The following is an 18,872-nucleotide window of genomic DNA, read 5'->3' on the forward strand; positions in this document are numbered from 1 at the left end:
TGTCAAATGCTACAAATATACCAAAGGTTATAACAAAAATTGATCAGAAAGTTGAATTTCTACTCATATGGTTTTGTTTAGGGTCTTCCTAAACTGGATTCTCTAATCAAGACAACTTCTATTTCACAATGTTGTAAAAGCATTTGTGTACATGAAAGGAAGCTAAGCTTGTAACTCATCTAAAATTAATACCTCTATGCAATCAACACAACACATTAACCCTTAAACGCCGAAGTGGTATTTTAAAAATCGTCTCCCGTATGCCGCCGGCATTTGCGAGTGAGCGCCGAAGCGGAAAAAATGTTTTTTTTTTTTTTTAAATCACAGCACGTTTAGTTTTCACGATTAAGAGTTAATTTTTTGGCTCCTTTTTTTGTCATTGCCTGAAGTTTAGTATGCAACCATCAGAAATGAAAAAAATATTATCACATATAAATACTGGGATATATGACAGCGTGAAAAAAAATTTCATATATAATTGTATACAAATCGCACTGTGAGCAAAACGGTTATAGCTAGAGTTAATTTTTTTCATTGTATTGTACACTAAATTGCGATCATTTTGGTATATAACACATTGTAAAACGATCAAGGCAACACAGAGAAAATATTATCACAAAATGATGCATGAATTTGTAATGTGCGGACATAAAAAAGCCGTTTTCAAAAATTCACCATAAATCGAAATACTGTGCTAGAGACTTCCCGTTTGTTGCAAAATGAAGGTATTTGATTGAATATTACTAGACTGTAAGTGTTGTAGCTTACAATTGCAGTTTTCGACCATTTCGGTCGAGTTAAAGTTGACCGAAGGACTAATATTTTCTATTCATCGTTAATTATATAAAAATATTTAAAAAATGATAAAAGATACAACCATAGGTTGTGTTTTGTTGTATTCTACATGAAATTACGCACATTTTCATATATAAAACTTTATGTAACGGCTAATTGATTCGGAAGTGTTACCGCGCAGATGTGAGGAAAAAGTTTATTTCATAAATTCACCATAAATCGAAATATTGTGCTAGAGACTTCCAATTTGTTGCAAAATAAAGGTAAATAATCGAATATTACTATACTCTGTTTTTTTCCATCTGTCCATCCGGCTGTGGTGTTTGCACATGGTAACACTGCGTCCCGGGCTTTAAATAATATCCTATTTTGAATATTAACGGTGTAATTCACATACAGCAAATTATTAAAACACTTTTCAGTTGCAAATGTACACCCAGATATCCTTTTATTTACCTAAAACTTACACATAACGTAACTACTTAATGCCCGGGACGCAGTGTTACCATACAAAAACACCACAGGCGGATGGACAGATGGAAAAAACAGAGTATAGAATGTAATAGTTTTAGCTTACAATTGAGTTTTTCGACCATTTCGGTTGAGTCAAAGTTGACCGAAGGTTGAAATTTTGGCACTTATCGTTATTTATATGAAAATATTCTACATGAAGTTGCGCTAATTTTCATATATATAACTTTATGTAACGGCTAATTTAAAATGGTGCAAACATTACAACAATTGGACGAAAAAATTTCTTGATTTTTTTCGGAAGAGTTACCGCGCGGACGCAAGGAATTTTTTTTGTTTTTTTCCCATAAATTCACCATAAATCAAAATATTATGCTGGAGACTCCTAATTTGTTGCAAAATAAAGGTAAATGATTGAATATTACCAGAATGTAAGTTTTAGCTTACAATTGCGTTTTTTTACCACTTCAGTCAAGTCAAAGTTGACCAAAGGTCGATATTTTGCCACTTATCGTTATTTATATGAAAATATTACAAAAATGATAAAAGCTACAACCATGGGTTGTTTTTAGTTGTATTCTACATGAAATTGCGCACATTTCCATATATAAAACTTTATGTAACGGCTAATTTTAAATGGTGCAAACATTTCGACAATCGCACAAAAAAAATTCTGATTTTTTCGGAAGAGTTACCGCGCGGATGTAACTCTTCCGTAACCTTTTTTTCATAAATTTACCATAAATAGAAATATTGTGCTAAAGACTTCCAATTTGTTGCAAAATGAAGATAAATGATTGAATATTACTAGAATATAAGAGTTTTAGCTTACAATTGCGCTTTTCGACCATTTCGGTAGTCAAAATTGACCGAAGGTTGAAATTTTGGCACATTGTTATTTATATGAAAATATTTCTAAATTGATAAAAGCTACAACCATGAGTTGTTTTTAGTTGTATTCTACATAAAATTGCGCACATTTTCATATATAATACTACTCCATATAACGGCTAATATAAAATGGTGCAAAAATTATGTCAAAGTGATGAAATAATTTCTGAGATGTGTTGCTGATACTTTTTAGTGCGAGAAGAAAGAAATTCGCGCTTGCGCGCCTGGGTAACGATTGTAAACAAAACAACGCCTTGATCTATGAGCTCCCAGCATCCCCCAAGGCACGATTCAAAAGTTTTCGCCTAGTAGGCGGAAACTATTTTTCCGCGAATTAAAAAAAAACTTTTATTATATCGACATACCATACATCCGACCGGCACCCAACAGACAATTTACGTCGACGTTTAATATGTCCTATCGGCGTTAAAGGGTTAAGTCAAGTTTCCTTCATTCACATATGGGAATTGAATCTTCCACCCTTGTCAGGACTCTTGACTCAACTGACAGGCTTCTCAAATTCAAAATGAGTTATAAACAAGCAGCTGGTCCCAAGCTCAAAGGAATATGGAGGATGGAGTTATTGAGGGCTTACATCATTTGTCAAATGATAGAGCATACAAAACAAATGAAATAGCACCATAAGACCCAGCAGTTTTGAGAGAGGAAGGGGATGTGAAAAATCTCAGGACATAATAAATACTACAAGTGAAAAGTCCCAGGCCATAATAACTCCACTGAAGGAAAATGACTAAAAGTGAGCACAGTAATGCTGAACCAACCGTAGAAAACAATAGGGAAGAGTGAATGATAATATAAAAGTTAAATCTTATTCCAAGATAATAAACATAACCCAAGATGTATCTAGCGCAAATGTAAAATGCACTGGGAACAAAGTTTTGATCAAAGCTATAAAAAGAAAAAGAAAATTTTCTAACATACAACACTAAGGATAGAGCAGGTGAAAAAAAGATCCGTAAGCAATTTTTTTTTTTAAATCTGCAAATCATATAAAAGGGAGCTACCCATAAATTATTTTTCAAGTGATACTGTTATAACACCTTACAATAACATTTTTGTACAAGTCACGTATGTTTTACAATTTCAAGTTACAAAAACTCTCTTTGCCACTAGGAGTGATCTTGCTTAACAGTCCAAGATTTTTGCAAGAGCACACCTGTACTACTGTAATTAAAAAATAAAACACTGATTACCCTAAAGTTCAAACATACCTCATGTCAGCTGATGCTGTTAATGCATTCTTACGATTGCAAGTGACCATCACACAATGTATGACATCTAAATGTTCATCCAGCTGACATACGCTCCTTAAATGTGTCCCGGTTTCTGTTTTTGCTATTGTTAAGAATTCAACTGTGCCTGTGTCCTGAAATAATAACAAATGAAGGGAAATTAACCCACTTATATACCAAACTCTACTGTAATTTGTATTTTTCCTATGATATGAATGTACACTTTCACAGATGGAATTTTCGGCACAAAAAATGCTGCTGCCGTCTGCTAACTTTAAATACACAACAAATACCTAATGGGTGGGTCTATGCATTACCTGTGACCTAAGTTGAGTTAGCTCTTCCATTTTGTGAATGAGCCTGTTTGCAGTACTGTTAAACTCCATGATTGGGAGAGATTAGCACCATGAAGGGTGGTAGAGGGTAAAAACTTCCCAATGGAAGTGTAGACTCCATCTGTGAAAGCTTAAGTTCATTCCCATCGGAACAAATACATAACTAGGAACAAATGACTGTCATTGGAAGCAATGCACTCATGCTGGGCTTGATATAATGGACAGAATACACTTTCACACTTATCAAAAAGCCATTACCAATTAAAGCAGATGACGACAAAAGTTGTTATCAATATATGTAATTTCTTGTTAACTGAATGAATTATCCTTGCATGCATCTAATAAGCATCAACAATTTGAAGATATTTTTTTTTATCAACATGTGAAAATTTATCTATTGGTTGCTAAATCCTAAGGTACATTTACTGACCTTACAAATGTAGTTAGCTATGACTAAAGCTAGGAAATAAATATCACCTGCAGTATTATAACAATCATTACAAAATTTGCAAACATTCATTTTCACCAAAGTTAAAAGACTGCAAGTGGGCAACACAAACTCACACTGAATAAAAGCCACTAAGTGATAAAGCATTGTTCTGATTACTGAAGTTCAATGAGACCTTTTTCTGACAGTCTTACAAGCTTTGTCCTCAAGATATCTTTATATATAAAACTGGACTACTAATTAGGAAGAGACCATATGGAAAGAATGACAAGTAGAAAGGAGTGCTGCAAAGAATCTTCAGTACTGTCTATACTGAGCAACACAAACAATGCAAGGAAATAAAGTATGAAAGAGAAAGAGAGAGAGAGAGAGATTAACAAAGCAAGCACCTGTAAAGGAAAACAAATTACCTGTCCGATCATGATCGAACTTTCATCATCTAAATATACGCCGTCTGCTAGACCGGACGTTATTTCGTGGCCTGACGTACACTTTTCCACGTCCGGAGCGAGCGATGCTGTTTCATAATACCAGAGAGAGCCGCCCCAGTACCGTCCTGTTAGGCTGCTGCTACCCATCAATAGATGGCCATCTGCAGGGCATTCCATTTATTAAAAATGATATTGTTAAGATACAATAAAGTTTGTTCATACTTACCTGGCAGATATATATATAGCTGTATTTCTCCGAAGTCCGACAGAAATTTCAAAACTCCCGGCACACGCAGTGGTCGGCCAGGTGGTTAGTACCCATTCCCGCCGCTGGGAGGCGGGAGTCAGGAACCATTCCCATTTTCTATCCAGATTTTCTATTCCCACTGTCTCCTGAGGGGAGGTGGGTGGGTACTTTGATTATATATATCTGCCAGGTAAGTATGAACAAACTTTATTGTATCTTAACAATATCATTTTGTTCATGAAACTTAACCAGCAGATATATATATAGCTGAATCCCACCTTTGGAGGTGGGGAGGGACAGAAAAGGATTTTAGGAAACACATTGCGTGCAGATGATTGACATCTTGGTTCCTTACCTGTTAGCATAGCTGACTTCGTGATTATTGTCAACCAAGTCTGCTACTGCTTTACTAGAGTCTCCAGCAAGGTAGTGACCTATGTAGCTGGCGAGTTCTTGATGATCTGTCAACGGGAGCGTGACCACAATGTGACTAGACCATATTGACCATACCATGAGGGCTAAGAAGTAATATATATCACCACCTGACCAACCTAGCCAAAGTTAAGGATATCTAACTAAGGCTTAAGGCTTGAGAAGACCGCCACTGGCGGCCGACCCAATAAACATAATTAACCACTCTTCCTAACCATTTTCTATAGGATAGGATGAGTGATACTTCTTGCCCCCAAGATTGTGTCTGTAGACACGTATGGCCCCAGCGAGCAGCAAATCTTATATGTCGTCTTCACATCCCGCAGGTATTGTGAAATGAACACAAAGTTGCTTCGCTAAAACGTGGCACTCAGGATGATACTGAGTGCCATGCTCTATTGAAATGCTTCCGAGGCCGCGCCCCCCTCACCTCGTGAACATTCAGTTAAAAGATTTCAAATCTTTGTCCAAACATGACGAATGAGCTTCTTTAAAAGAACTCATCAACAATAACGCCAGGGTGTTCTTCGACCTGGGCAAGTCTGGTCTTTTTACGAAACACCGCAGATTGTCCGAAGGACCTCCACTTTCTTTAGATTTAACTAGATAAAACTTGAGGGCCCTGACAGGTCACAGGACTCTCTCTGTTTCTTGCCTAATAATCCATAGCACCCCTTGATTTCCAAGCTTCTGGGCCAAGGATTAAACAGGTTTTCATTCTTTGTAAAAACAAAAGGCTTAGAGAACACACCGCATTATGTCCTCTAAAGCCAAAACCTCTGATGATGTATTAAACCTCACTAACCCTCTTTGTCTTATCTAGAGTGGTTAGAATTTTGGTCACATGCAAAAAGTTACACAGGAAATATTCTACAATTTCGAGATTTCCACAGACCTCATAGATCGTAAAGGGCTTTGTTGTTTGGCAGATCCAAATATCTGAGCGTAAAGGCCGCCAACAACCTACTTCCGTATTCTACAATAGTTGAGACTGCTAGTACATCCCATTCTTCCGACGGAAAGGGAAGATGGTAATGTAATCCACAAAGGTCGAGGTGGAGGAAAAACCATTCTTCATGCCCTATCTCCAGAAACGGCCCATTCCGATTGGTACACTGCAAGATAGGCAGAACTGCTTTATCTTGGTGATGACACTAGCCATTAGTCTTGAAAAACCTCTTATTCTGGTCACTATCTTGACAGTCTGAACGCAGTCAGACTCGGAGCCGAACGGTTTAGAGATACCTCTCGAAGTGAGGCTATTAGAGTAGCCCACGACTTTTGCCATACTTCTAAGGAAAGAATACTCAGACGTCAGTAGTTGCTGCCGTCGATAGAGAAGCTTTGCACGGACTTCCTTCAATCGTGCAGCTAACCTCTGGAGGATCGATACGCTCCGTGTCTGTGGCCATCAATGGCTCTCTCTTCTTGAGATGTGAGAGAGCTGTGGAATTGTCAGAGTTGATCTGAACCACTCGGCCAAAACTCATTCTTCGAGGAACTGGAGAGTCAACCAAATTGCTTCCAATTCTTTTAGATTATGTCGCAGGACCTCTGAACCTCTGTCAGGATGCCTGGCACCATCTCGCTATCACCTGAGGTGATCATTGAACTACTGAGAGATGTTCAGAATCATTACTCGATCTTTGATGTTACTTCAGTTTTCCGGAAGTACAAAACTGTAGAGGTCTGAATTGCAGTCCTTTCAGAGAAAAGAAGCTTCTTCAGCAAGGAAATGGTCCCCAGCAGATTCATCCATTACCTCTCTTAAGCATGCTTCCTTCCCCAAGAAGGCTGCGCTCTTCATAATTAGGAGAGCATTATTATAATGCTATGCTGCGGTAAACTCGCACAGAATTCTGTTAGTGCAGTAAACAGTACCAAAAAGCCTCATAGATATCTCTGTTAAAAATTGTTTCGCAAACGAAGGCAATGTTTATTCAATGCATGTTAGAATCTCCCTCAATCCTAGGCAAAGTCCGTGATTGTAGGGCAGAGATACGGTTCGTCAATCAATCCCGCGGGAGAGAGAGACTTAAAATGACCGCGCATAACAGCAAGCTAGCTGATACTGAGTTGGATGACAGCAGCTTACGTTCAACTTCTCGCAGTATTATGCCTGAGTTGCCAGCTACTCCATATTACGAAGGAATAGATTTTCATTATATGAACAGCACGAAACTCTCAAGTTGGCATATTTCAGCGAGACAGAATCCGCTAAATACAGAAGCTGATTTTGTGTTGTCATAACACTACGCTTAAATATCCAAAAACTAAATCGGAAACTCCTGGAAGGTTGCAGGGAGAACCGATTAAATATACTGCGTCATCTACAACGACAGCAGCTATCCATGGTCGTCTCGCACTACTATGCCTGAGTTACCAGCTACTCTATTCTACGAAGGAATAGGTCTGTTACTATTATCGATTAGAAGAGAATTCTCAAGCAGGCATATTTAAGCGAAACCGAATACACTAGATGCAGAAGCTGAGTTGGTGTTGTTGTAACAATACATTTTAGCGTTGTCCTTACACCGGAAACTCCTGGAAGTTTGCAGGAAGGACCGATTAAGTACACTTAGAATACGAGTCCTTTCGGTTACTATCCGTATCAGTAATTACGATGTGCGTATATGACTTGATCCATACAGTAGTAATATAACGCAAAGATAAAATACATAAGTATTGTAATCACTTGGACAGCTAATTCTCTACTACATTCTTTCTTCTGCAAGGAAGAGAGAGAGTGAAAATATACTGTATTCGTTCTTCCAAACGAACGAATTAAAATTATTCAAGGAATCTTCTCAAGTGAAAACCGAGGACCGAAAATGACAGTTCAAACTTCTTATGTTATTGTACCTAAACTTCATTCTATTTCGTGGAAGAGACTGACTAATGAATGAGAGCTCTTCCGATGGTAGTCCATTTCATCAGGAGTTCGCGCAACTTTTGTTGACGAAAGGAGAGACCTCCTTGGAGCGTCGACCAGACTGGAAAAGTCACCTTATTCCGATGCGAGAATTCTTACACCGATATGTTTATGTACTTGTATCCCACCCAATGCCTGCCTTGCCGCATAGTCTTGACAGAGGCTGGGCAAAAGAAGTCTTTCTTTGCGCTTTTCTCGACTCCATCCAATCTTGAACCTTTTTTAAAAGCTATTTTCGTTGAAAGAGACTTCTTCCTTTTAACAATTATGATATTGTTAAGATACGATAAAGTTTGTTCATACTTACCCGGCAGATAAATATATATATAGCTGTATTTCAGAGAAACACAGCTATACATACATCTGCCGGGCAAGTTTTATGAACAAACCAGGAATCTTGTCGGTTTTCGATAACGAAAATTGAGGAGGAGGATAGTGAGGAGCCTCAGGTTGGAATTCGTTTCCAACTGAAGCTCGAAGCAAAAGAACCAATACCTAATAATCAGACGAAGCTGACGTAGAAGGTGGTCCTCGTCAGTTTCTTCTGACATCCTACTAAGTCGTCCTTCTTCTATATGAGCGGCAGAGGGGACTCCTGAAGACGGTGATATAAGTCCTTTCGATTCAATCCTTGATGAAGATTGCTGTTGTGACGTAATAGGTGCTTTCTGAATATTAGTCACTAAAAATTCCGATATAGAGGTAATAATTTCTAGCACTCTCTCGATGGGAGTCTCTACGAAAGTAAGATTGTCGACGAGCTTGCAGACAAATATCACGTTGTGATCCTGATGAATGTCCACAAAACGTCCATTCGAGCGTCACGCTCAACGTCCATCCGAGCGTCACGCTCAGCGTCCAGCCGAGCGTCACGCTTGACATCCAGCCGAGCGTCACGCTTGACATCCAGCCGAGCGTCACGCTTGACATCCAGCCGAGCGTCATGCTTGGTGTCTAAATAAGCGTCCAGCTTAGCATCTATAGAAACGTCACGCTTGTAAACACCACGCTCCCTCAGGGTCGAACTAGGAGCGTCGAGTATCTCAGCTTGCAACACACCTTGGTTTGCAACAAAAAATAACGTCAGTTTACGGATAAAAAGAGACCCTATAATAAGAGAGGGGAACCCCTTGAATAGTAGGGAGAGCTTTCTTCCTCTCGATATAAGAATCTTGAGGAAGTTTCTCATGTTTTTTACATAACGGCAGGTGAGACGCACTAATCTAGAAGGCGTAGCAACCGGTGAAAGAGAAGAGCGATCCGCAGTTGTGGGAGACCGCTTAGATCTTTTAATGGCAATACGTATATCATCTTTTCTTCTAGGACGCGGTTCTGCCTGTGCCTGTCTCCCAGTCGGCAACGAAGCAAGTCTATGTTGCATCAAACGGATGACCCTCTTTTCTAGAATGTTCCTTTTCAGGTGAAAAACTGATACTATGAGAAGGAGAGGAGCGAGAGAAAGCCCTATTCCTTCTCACCTGTCCCTTCACAGCTCTATTCTTGGAGCGACAGGGGGGTTCAAAGACGTCATCGTCTGATGACGTCCTGGTTCTCTTTTGAGGCGTCCATGCAGCAAACTCTCAGGTGACGACCGCAAAGCAGCAAAAGAGAAAGGACGTGAAGCATCCTCTTCCCTGAGATCAAAGACACAGGCCTCCCGTGCGACATCTTGCGTCTTTGATCTTTTTTGCGGCGGAGAGTAGTCACGTAAAAAGGCGAAGCCCGTAAAGCAGAAGGAGCACAAAGAGGCTCTGCGTACTCCTCTAAGAAACTACTGACGATGGCCACATGTGCGGCATCTAACGTCTTTGTTCTTTTCAGAGGACATGAGCGTCTTCTCATGCTCCAACTACCGTTCGGGGAGGACGCCTACAAAGGCGAAGCCCGTAAAGCAGAAGGAGCGCAAAGAGGCTCTGCGTGCTCGTCTAAGAAACTACTGACGATGGCCGCCTGTGCGACATCTAACGTCTTTGTTCTCTTCAGAGGACGCGAGCGTCTTCTCATGCTCCAACTACTGTTCGGGGAGGACGCCTCTAAGACGAAAATCCCTCATGGAGGGAACGCGCACGAACACACACTTTTGCAGCCTGTGGCTCGTACTGGTTCTGCTAAAGGGACGTCAGATCAATGTGGAGACTCCGTAAACCTCCTTCGGCTTTCGACATGCCCTCTCCCTGGTCCAGGGAGTCCGACAGAGGTCCAGGCCTAGAGGTATTATAGGGCCGATCTGACGCTCCCTCTCGACGAGAGGACGTGAAGCGTCCTCTTCTCTAAAGCTTCTTTTCGAGGGCGCGAGTCCTTCCCAGAGCTCCAACCCCTGTGCGGGGAGGACGCCTCGGAGGACGAGAAGCAATCTTTCATGATCCGTTCTCATGCACTATTTTTTGGCAGCCTGGGGATCGTCTACAGGTTCTGCCGAAGGGATGCCAGATAGGTGGGGGTTCCCCGTAACCCTCCTGCGGCTTTCGACAAGTCCGTCTTCCTGGGCTTGGAAGTTCGACAGAGGTCCAGGCCTAGAGGCATTATAGGGCCGATCTGACGCCCCCTCCACAACACTGGGGGCACTACACTTCACAACACTGATTGGAGAGCGAGCACTTTAGATTCCAAATTACGAATGGAATCCACAATAACAGAAAAGGGCATTCTTTCGTAGACATAGCCTAATGGCTCGTAGGCCAAACTACAGGGTTAGGCAAAACAAAGTCTACAGAAAGGTTAGTAGGTTCATTACCCTGACTTCTGTTTACTAATGCAGTTTCTTGAGGAAGACCCCATGATTCAATCCCGCTCTAATTTGCGTACATACGAATCATCTGTCTTCCCTTCGGAATCAGTCAAACTCTCACACGTCTTACATCGATTTTTCAATAAAGAAAAAACGTTCTCAACCCCCGTGCATACCAAATGAGGATTTACCGACACTTTCGGTAGCCTCACCTTACTTGTGCAGACAACACAGTCTGAAACTAGCCGAACTAGATTCAGACAAGTTAAACAAAGGTTAATTAAATTACGATAGCGTATGCCTAGCCACACATCCAAGTCAATCAAAATCCTGGTCGGAGGTAATGAAAACAGGTGTTTTCATTACGAGCGACAGAAAAAATCTGGATAGAAAATGGGAATGGTTCCTGACTCCCGCCTCCCAGCGGCGGGAATGGGTACTAACCACCTGGCCGACCACTGCGTGTGCCGGGAGTTTTGAAATTTCTGTCGGACTTCGGAGAAATACAGCTATATATATATCTGCTGGGTAAGTTTCATGAACAAAACTAAGAATAAATAGCTTCAGATGAAGAAAGGCTAGGTTTCTCTCTCCTAAAACCGAGACATGCCACCTTTCAAAAATGGCACACGACACAAAAGCTACAATAATTCAAAGAAATCCTTAATTGTGAATAAAGGATAAAAACTATTATGATAGTCCTTTCAAAATTTACTGTCTATTGAATCACACAGTATTTACAAAGCTGTAGACGATTAAATCTATTTAACCTTATAGAGTACAATTTAAGAGAACAAAGCTCTCAGGCTAGCCCTATGCAAATTAAGATTTTGAGCAAAGTGGTAAGGTTAAATTGCTCTTTATGACTTACAAACTACAATACATATAGGTCTTTTAGAAGTAAAATCCCAACCTAGCTCAAACAATGGTAACCTTTCAGTTTCTATTCATAACTTTGATTGGAAACCATAGTAATTAAAAAAAATAAAATACCATTTCAAAACTGAAACTACATCATACTTTATGGCAATTTGTCAAAAATTGCAGTTTCCTAACTATACAAACCTGAGGTCCTTTACAATAGGAAGGTAACTAACGGCAGCTGAAACAGTCGTAAGCTTCGAACAAGGGAGTTCGGTAGTTAACTGCTTGTCCGACAGCGCGCATGCCGCGTGACTGGGAGGTGAAGAATCACTTTTGCTTTAGGCCCAGGAAAAATGCAGAGTGAGGGGTGGCATGAGGTGGGACTATGTGTAAAGGACCTCAGGTTTGTATAGTTAGGAAAAATGCAATTTTCAACAAATTGCCATTTGTTCCGATACGTAATACAAACCATCGGTCCTTTACAATAGGAAGACTCACTTCTTGGTGGGAGGAATCAGAGTCTTAAGAACAGACTGATGTTCGCCCAACCTTGGATTCCCTCCCTGGTCGTAAGAGCAGAGGGAGGGATCCTAGCCTCTGCCCAATAGATCGGGGTATGTACCGCAGGATCAATGGTCAGACCTCTGGACCCAAGTAATAAGAGGGAGGCAAGCGTACCTCTTAAAACTAGCAAGCAAGAACTTGTTCCTATTGCAAGAGGCAATATAAAGTCATGGGTTTGTCTCTTGTTGGCTTCCACTTCATCCCCCTTATTGGGGGAAGTGGTGGATATTCACTCGGCTCGGTCGAGTACCTTACCTGCATCTCCTCCTGCTCCAGCGGGGTGACGACCTCATCCCTCTGCCCACAGGGGGAGAGAAAGATGGGGAAGAGAAGCCAGTCACACCAGGATTCGATGCTGTTCTGTCCGCTCGGGTGCTGGGTAAGCTACACAACGCGTTGAGCAGCCACCACAGGTCCCAAGGAATAAGTGTCTAAGGACCTGTGGGCAATATCCCGAAGGTAGAAGGAGGTGAAGGTGGTTTGGTTAGACCAGATCCCTGCCTTCAGGACCTGCGCCACGGAGAAGTTCTTGCGGAACGCAAGGGAAGGACCAATGCCTCTGACTTCGTGGGCTCTCGGGATGAAGGGTACAGATGTCGTCGCTACCATCAGCTTCGTACGCCCTCCTGATTACCTCACGTAGCCAGAAAGAAAGTGTGTTCTTGATTACCTCACGTAGCCAGAAAGAAAGGGTGTTCTTGGATACTTCTTTCTTGGTCACCCCAGTGCTAATGAAGAGGCATCGACACTCAGGCCTGAGGTGCCGAGTTCTCTTCAGATAGCGCCGTAGTGCCCTCACAGGACAAAGCAGCATCTCATCCGTATCGTCAGTGAAATCCACTAGGGAGGGGATTGTGAAAGACTCGAACCGGTCATCAGGGATCGACGGATCCTGAGTCTTGGCTACGAAGTTTGGGACGAAATCAAGCGTCACAGATCCCCATCCCCTGGTATGTTTAACGTCGAAAGAAAGACCATGAAGTTCCCCTACTCTCTTCGCCGATGCCAGGGCCAGCAAGAAGAGGGTCTTGAGGGTCAGATCCCTGTCTGACGACTCTCAGTGGCTCGAAGGGTCTTTGAGTCAGGCTCCTAAGGACGAGAGTCACATTCCACCCCGGGGGCCTAAGTTCCCTGGGTGGGCAAGACCTCTCAAGAGCTCCTCATAAGGAAGGAGATCTCGAACGGGTCCGAGATATCCACTCCCCTCAGTTTCAGGACCAGGGCGGCTCTATATCCTTTGACTGTGGGGACAGAGAGGAGCTTGTCTTGGCGAAGAAAAACGAGGAAATCTGCTACCTGCTGAAGAGTGGCTCTGAGAGGAGATAGACCCAGTCTACGACACCAATCACAGAAGAAGGCCCACTTCCCCTGGTACACAGCGGCAGAGGACTGTCTGACGTGTCCAGCCATCTCTGTTGCTGCTTTGCGAGAAAAGCCTCTCGCTCGCAAGAGGTGGTGGATAACAGCCAGCTGTGAAGATGTAGAGACTGGACTGTTCGGTGGTACCGTTCTACGTGTGGCTGGACGAGAAGGTTGTGCCAAGGGGGAATCTCTCTCGGTACTTCTGCAAGCAGAGCCAGCAGGTCCGGATACCAAACGGCCCAGGCCATTTGGGAGCCACCAGGATCATCCTGAGTTTCGGGGTGGCCAGTACTCGGCTGATCACCTTGCAAATCAGGCTGAACAGGGGAAAGGCGTAAGCGAAGAGGTTGTCCCGTGGGTGTTGAAGAGTGTCCTCTGCAGCTGCCCATGGGTCCGGCACGGCTGAAAAGAAAACCTGGAGTTTCTTATTGTGCCGGGTGGCGAACAGATCCACTACTGGACGCCCCCACAGGTTGAAGAGCCTTTCTGCCACGTCTGGGTATAGGGACCATTTGGTCCCTATCACCTGATCCCAACGGCCGAGCTTGTCTGCTACTACATTCCTCTTGCCTGGAATGTAGCGGGCTGACAGCCCTACAGAGTGAGCCACGGCCCACTTGTGCACCTGCAGCATCAACTGGTGCAACGGGAGGGACACAAGGGCCCCCCCGTTTGTTGTCGTATGCCACTACTGTGGTGTTGTCGCACATCAACACCACCGAGTGTCCCATCAAGCGGTCCCGGAACTCTTGGAGAGCGAGGAACACTGCCTTGAGCTCCAGGACATTGATGTGAAGGTGCTTGTCGGGATGGCCCCACACTCGGTGGATGCGTCTGAGAACAGCAACATCTCCGGGGGGGAGTGCAGAGAGGCACTCCTCTTAAGATGGATGGATGGATTATGAAATTTAGGGACAAGCCCAAGCACTGGGACCTATAATGGTCATTCAGCGCCGTAATGGAATGAAATAAATAATCTGATAATTAATGAAATTTAATTGAACGTGATGATAATCTGATGTGAATGAAACTTAAAACCTTATTTCATTAAAAAAAAATAAAAAATAAATAAATAAAATAAAATAAAAATATAATTTTTTATATTAAAATACAATTAAAAGTATAACTGCATACACTTGTGTGTATTAGGTGAAAGGTAAAATTGAATATTATTAAAATAAGTAAAATTTTATAGTAAATATCAATCTCTTTTAAGAACTTTACAAGATTATTGATATCAACATCATCTCCTAAAATATAAGAAAGTTGTTTCCCTGAAAGTCCGAATTTCCTGCGGGCAGCACCATACACTGGGCAACAAACCAGAATATGCTCAACTGTCAACAGGCAGTCACAGCGAGCACAGACTGGAGCCTCACTTCCTTCAAGTATAAAGCTGTGCGTCAATCGGGAATGACCAATACGAAGTCTCGTTAAAACAATCTCGGTCCTCCTGTCTCTATGAAACGAAGACTGCCAAAAATTCAAATTAGGTCTGATTGCCTTCAGCTTCTTGTTTCTGGCAAGGTTTGAGGACTATCGCTCCTGCCATTTGTGGCGGATATAGCTTCGAATAGGAGACTTCATATCAATGTATGGAACTTCATGGATATCCAGTGATCTTTTATTACATACTCTTTTTGCTGCTCTATCAGCTTTTTCATTACCCTTGATCCCTACATGGGCAGGAACCCAGCAGAACGAAACAGCTTTGTGTTTGCAAGAAATTCGAAACAGCCACTCTTGAGCTTGGAGAATCAAAGGATGTGATGTATTACAAATATTAAGACTCTCCAAAACACTTTTAGAATCCGAATATATAACAAATTTCTTCTTCTCGGTACGATGAACAATAGCTAATGCTCTATTAATGGCAGAAAGTTCTGCTGTATATACTGTAGCTGAATTTGGTAGTTTTGCAGCCTCACAAGTCTTTTCTGTAATTACGGCTAGCCCAACTCCCTTTCTTGACTTGGAACCGTCTGTATAAATCTTATACGCACCATCATGAGTTACATCATTTCTAAGAATCAAACCCTTTGCCATTTTATCAGAAAGGTTCTTCTTGACCATAGTTTTGTTACAAACGTTTTGCTTTAGGGATAAGCCATGGGGGGAATCTAGAGGCAACTAACTGAGAAACATTCTGATTTTTTAGAGTATCATTATTCACTTCTTGATGTAGTCTTATCTGGAAGGGGACAGATGATCTTGGTTTAAATTTCCTGTTGTCAAGTTGGCGAATGACCTTATTGGAAGGATTTTCAGAACTGCTCTTTACGCGCATTATGTAGCGCAGACCCAGTTCCTCCCGTCGTAAGACAAGTGGCAGTTGATGGGTATCTACATACAGACTCTCAACAGGAGATGTTCGGAATGCACCAGAGCAAATTCGTAATCCCATGTTATGGACAATATTGAGGTCGTTAAGTTTGCTTTTGCACGCTGAAGAATAAATCTGACACCCATAATCTAGCTTTGATCTACAAAGTGCATCATAAAGTCTTAATAAACATTTCTTGTCAGCTCCCCACTCATATCCAGAGACTACTTTCAAAAGATTAAAAGATGCTTTAATTTTACATTTAAGGTTATCAATATGTTTGGTCCAGGTGAGTTTTGAGTCAAAAGTCATTCCCAAAAATTTGACATCGGCAGCATATGGTAAAATAGATCCCTCGAGTTTTAAATTAGGTATAACCTCTTTACGCCTGCTCCTTGAAAAGCGGATAGCAACACTCTTAATGGCTGAAAATTTAAAACCATTTAGCCTGGCCCATTTGGAGACAGAATCTATAGCTTTCTGTAGATATCGGCATGCAGATATAGCATCGTAGGCAGTGCAATAAATGGCCAAATCATCCACAAACAATGAAGCTCGAACTGGGCTTGGAACTTCATCCAAGATGCTATTTATGGCGACAGCAAAGAGGGTCACACTGAGAACACTTCCTTGTGGAACACCTTCCTCTTGTTTAAAGGGGGACGACAGAAAGTTCCCTACTCTCACTTTTATTAATCTCTCGGATAGGAAGGAATGAATGAACCGAATTAAGTTGCCCTTAATACCCATTTTCTGTAGTTGTTTTAGAATTCCATTACGCCAAGTAGTGTCATAAGCTTTCTCTAAATCAAAGAAGACCCCTATTGTCTGACACTGATTGACAAAACCCTGCTGAATTTGGTTGGAGAGTCTCATAAGTGGGTCGAGGGTAGATCTATTTTTACGAAACCCAAATTGGAACGGAGAGAGAAGCTTATTTGATTCTAACTAAGTGCCATACCAAGCGATAATTTATCATTTTTTCCATTAACTTGCAAACACAGCTTGTTAGTGCTATAGGTCTATAACTTGAACTTTCTTGGGGATCTTTATTTGGTTTTTGAACGGGGATTATGATGGAAATTTTCCAAGATCTCGGCATAACTCCAGTCTCCCAAATCTTATTAATGATCTTAAGAGGGTAGCGTTTGGCCTCTTCAGGTAGCTTCCTAAGCATTATATATAAAATAGTATCTTCACCAGGAGAAATGTCATCTGTTGAAGAGAGTGCTTCATGTAGTTCTTGAAGAGAGAATCTTGCATTGTATGCCTCCCGGTTATGACCAGAAAGATTCAGATTGACCTGAGTGTTCCTGATTCTTTGGAATTCACTAGAATAGTTTCTTGGGCTAGAAATGTTGGAGAAATATTGACCCAATGACTCAGCTACATCTGAAGGGTTTGTAACTAGGTTATTTTCTACTCTCAAAGAAGGAGTTTTGGGTGGCACAAACTTCCCTGCTAGTTTTCGTACCTTTTTCCATACAAACATCGATGGTGTTTTAGAGTTAATACCATTTATATAATAAATCCAAGTCTTTCTTGGCACGACGGAAGTATCGGCGTTGTTTTGCCATGGCTCGCTGATATATTCTTTTAGAAGTGGATGTGCCACTTGATTTGTATTTCTTGTAGCATCTTCTAGTAATTTTTCTTAAGGTGGCACACTTTTTGTCCCACCATGGAACTGTTGGTCTCCTTGGCTTTCCTGTAGTTTTTGGAATAGAGGCTTCTGCACTGGCTAATACAGTGTTTGTCCAATACTCATATGCTTCAATATGGTTGTTAAAGGATTCAAATGGTTTATCGAGATGGATATCCTTTTTATACTTCTCCCAATCAGCTTCTAATGGCTTCCATTTCTGTGGCATTTCCGTAGGGACATTTCTGGTAAACTTTAAAAGAATGGGATAGTGATCACTGCCATTTAAAAATTCATTTACTGACCAAATAAAATCTAAAGCTATTGCAGAGGAACATATACTCAGATCAATAGCAGAGTAAGAATTAAAATATATATTATGATAAGTCATAGTACCATCATTTAAAAGCACAATATCATTATTATTAATAATGTCTTCTATAATTTTACCTTCATTATCTGAAGTATGCCCTCCCCATAACGGATTATGGGCATTAAAATCACCAAGAATAAAAAATGGCTGTGGCAGTTGATCAATTAATGATTGGATATCAGCATTTGTGAAGTTTGATCTAGGAGGCAGGTAGATGGAACACACAGTAATCTGTTTGTCTAATGTGATCTTAAGAGCAACAGCCTGTAAATTTGTACTGAGGGCTACAGGCAAGCATTCCAGTGATTTGCTCACAATAATAGCTGCTCCTCCATGTGCTCTATCACCCACTGGAGGGGTGGTCGTGAAGATCTCATAATTAAGTCCAGGATTGAACTTCTCTGGACCTAATTGAGTTTCCTGCAGGCAAATTACTCCAGGATTAGTTTCTCTTATGAGGACCTTTAGATTTTCAGCACGAGAACGCAATCCTTTACAGTTCCATTGTAGGATGTTGAATGAAGCCATTACAAATCCGATTTGGAAGCCTTTCTTTTTTCCTCTTTATGTGGTCTGGAAATAGACGGTTTTTTATGACTAACCCTGTGATCTTTATTTCTCCTAGTTTGATTTTCTTTAGGAGGAGGGTGAACATCTACCGTTGTAATCTGTGCAACCTCTTTAACTTGGTGGTTGTGTTCCATTGAAATACTTGCTTCACTTGAGGAAAGCACACTGTAGCTGTTAAATATCGAAGCATGCTTATTTGGAGTATAAGGGG

At 41.4% G+C, this 18,872-nt stretch overlaps 1 protein-coding gene across 1 annotated transcript in view; it reads right to left on the reverse strand.

Annotated features, from left to right (window-relative positions):
* Positions 1-18,872, reverse strand: part of LOC135198660 (methylosome protein WDR77-like) — a 46,939-nt gene that overhangs the window by 9,951 nt on the left and 18,116 nt on the right. Inside the window, exons 3-4 of the mRNA XM_064226451.1 lie at positions 4,604-4,785; positions 3,390-3,544 (exon numbers count right to left, since the gene is read on the reverse strand). Of these exons, the coding sequence (XP_064082521.1) occupies positions 3,390-3,544; positions 4,604-4,785 (337 nt within the window). The remainder of the gene's footprint in view (positions 1-3,389; positions 3,545-4,603; positions 4,786-18,872) is intronic.

The sequence above is a fragment of the Macrobrachium nipponense genome, chromosome 22, assembly GCF_015104395.2.
Source record: "Macrobrachium nipponense isolate FS-2020 chromosome 22, ASM1510439v2, whole genome shotgun sequence".
NCBI lineage: Eukaryota > Metazoa > Arthropoda > Malacostraca > Decapoda > Palaemonidae > Macrobrachium > Macrobrachium nipponense.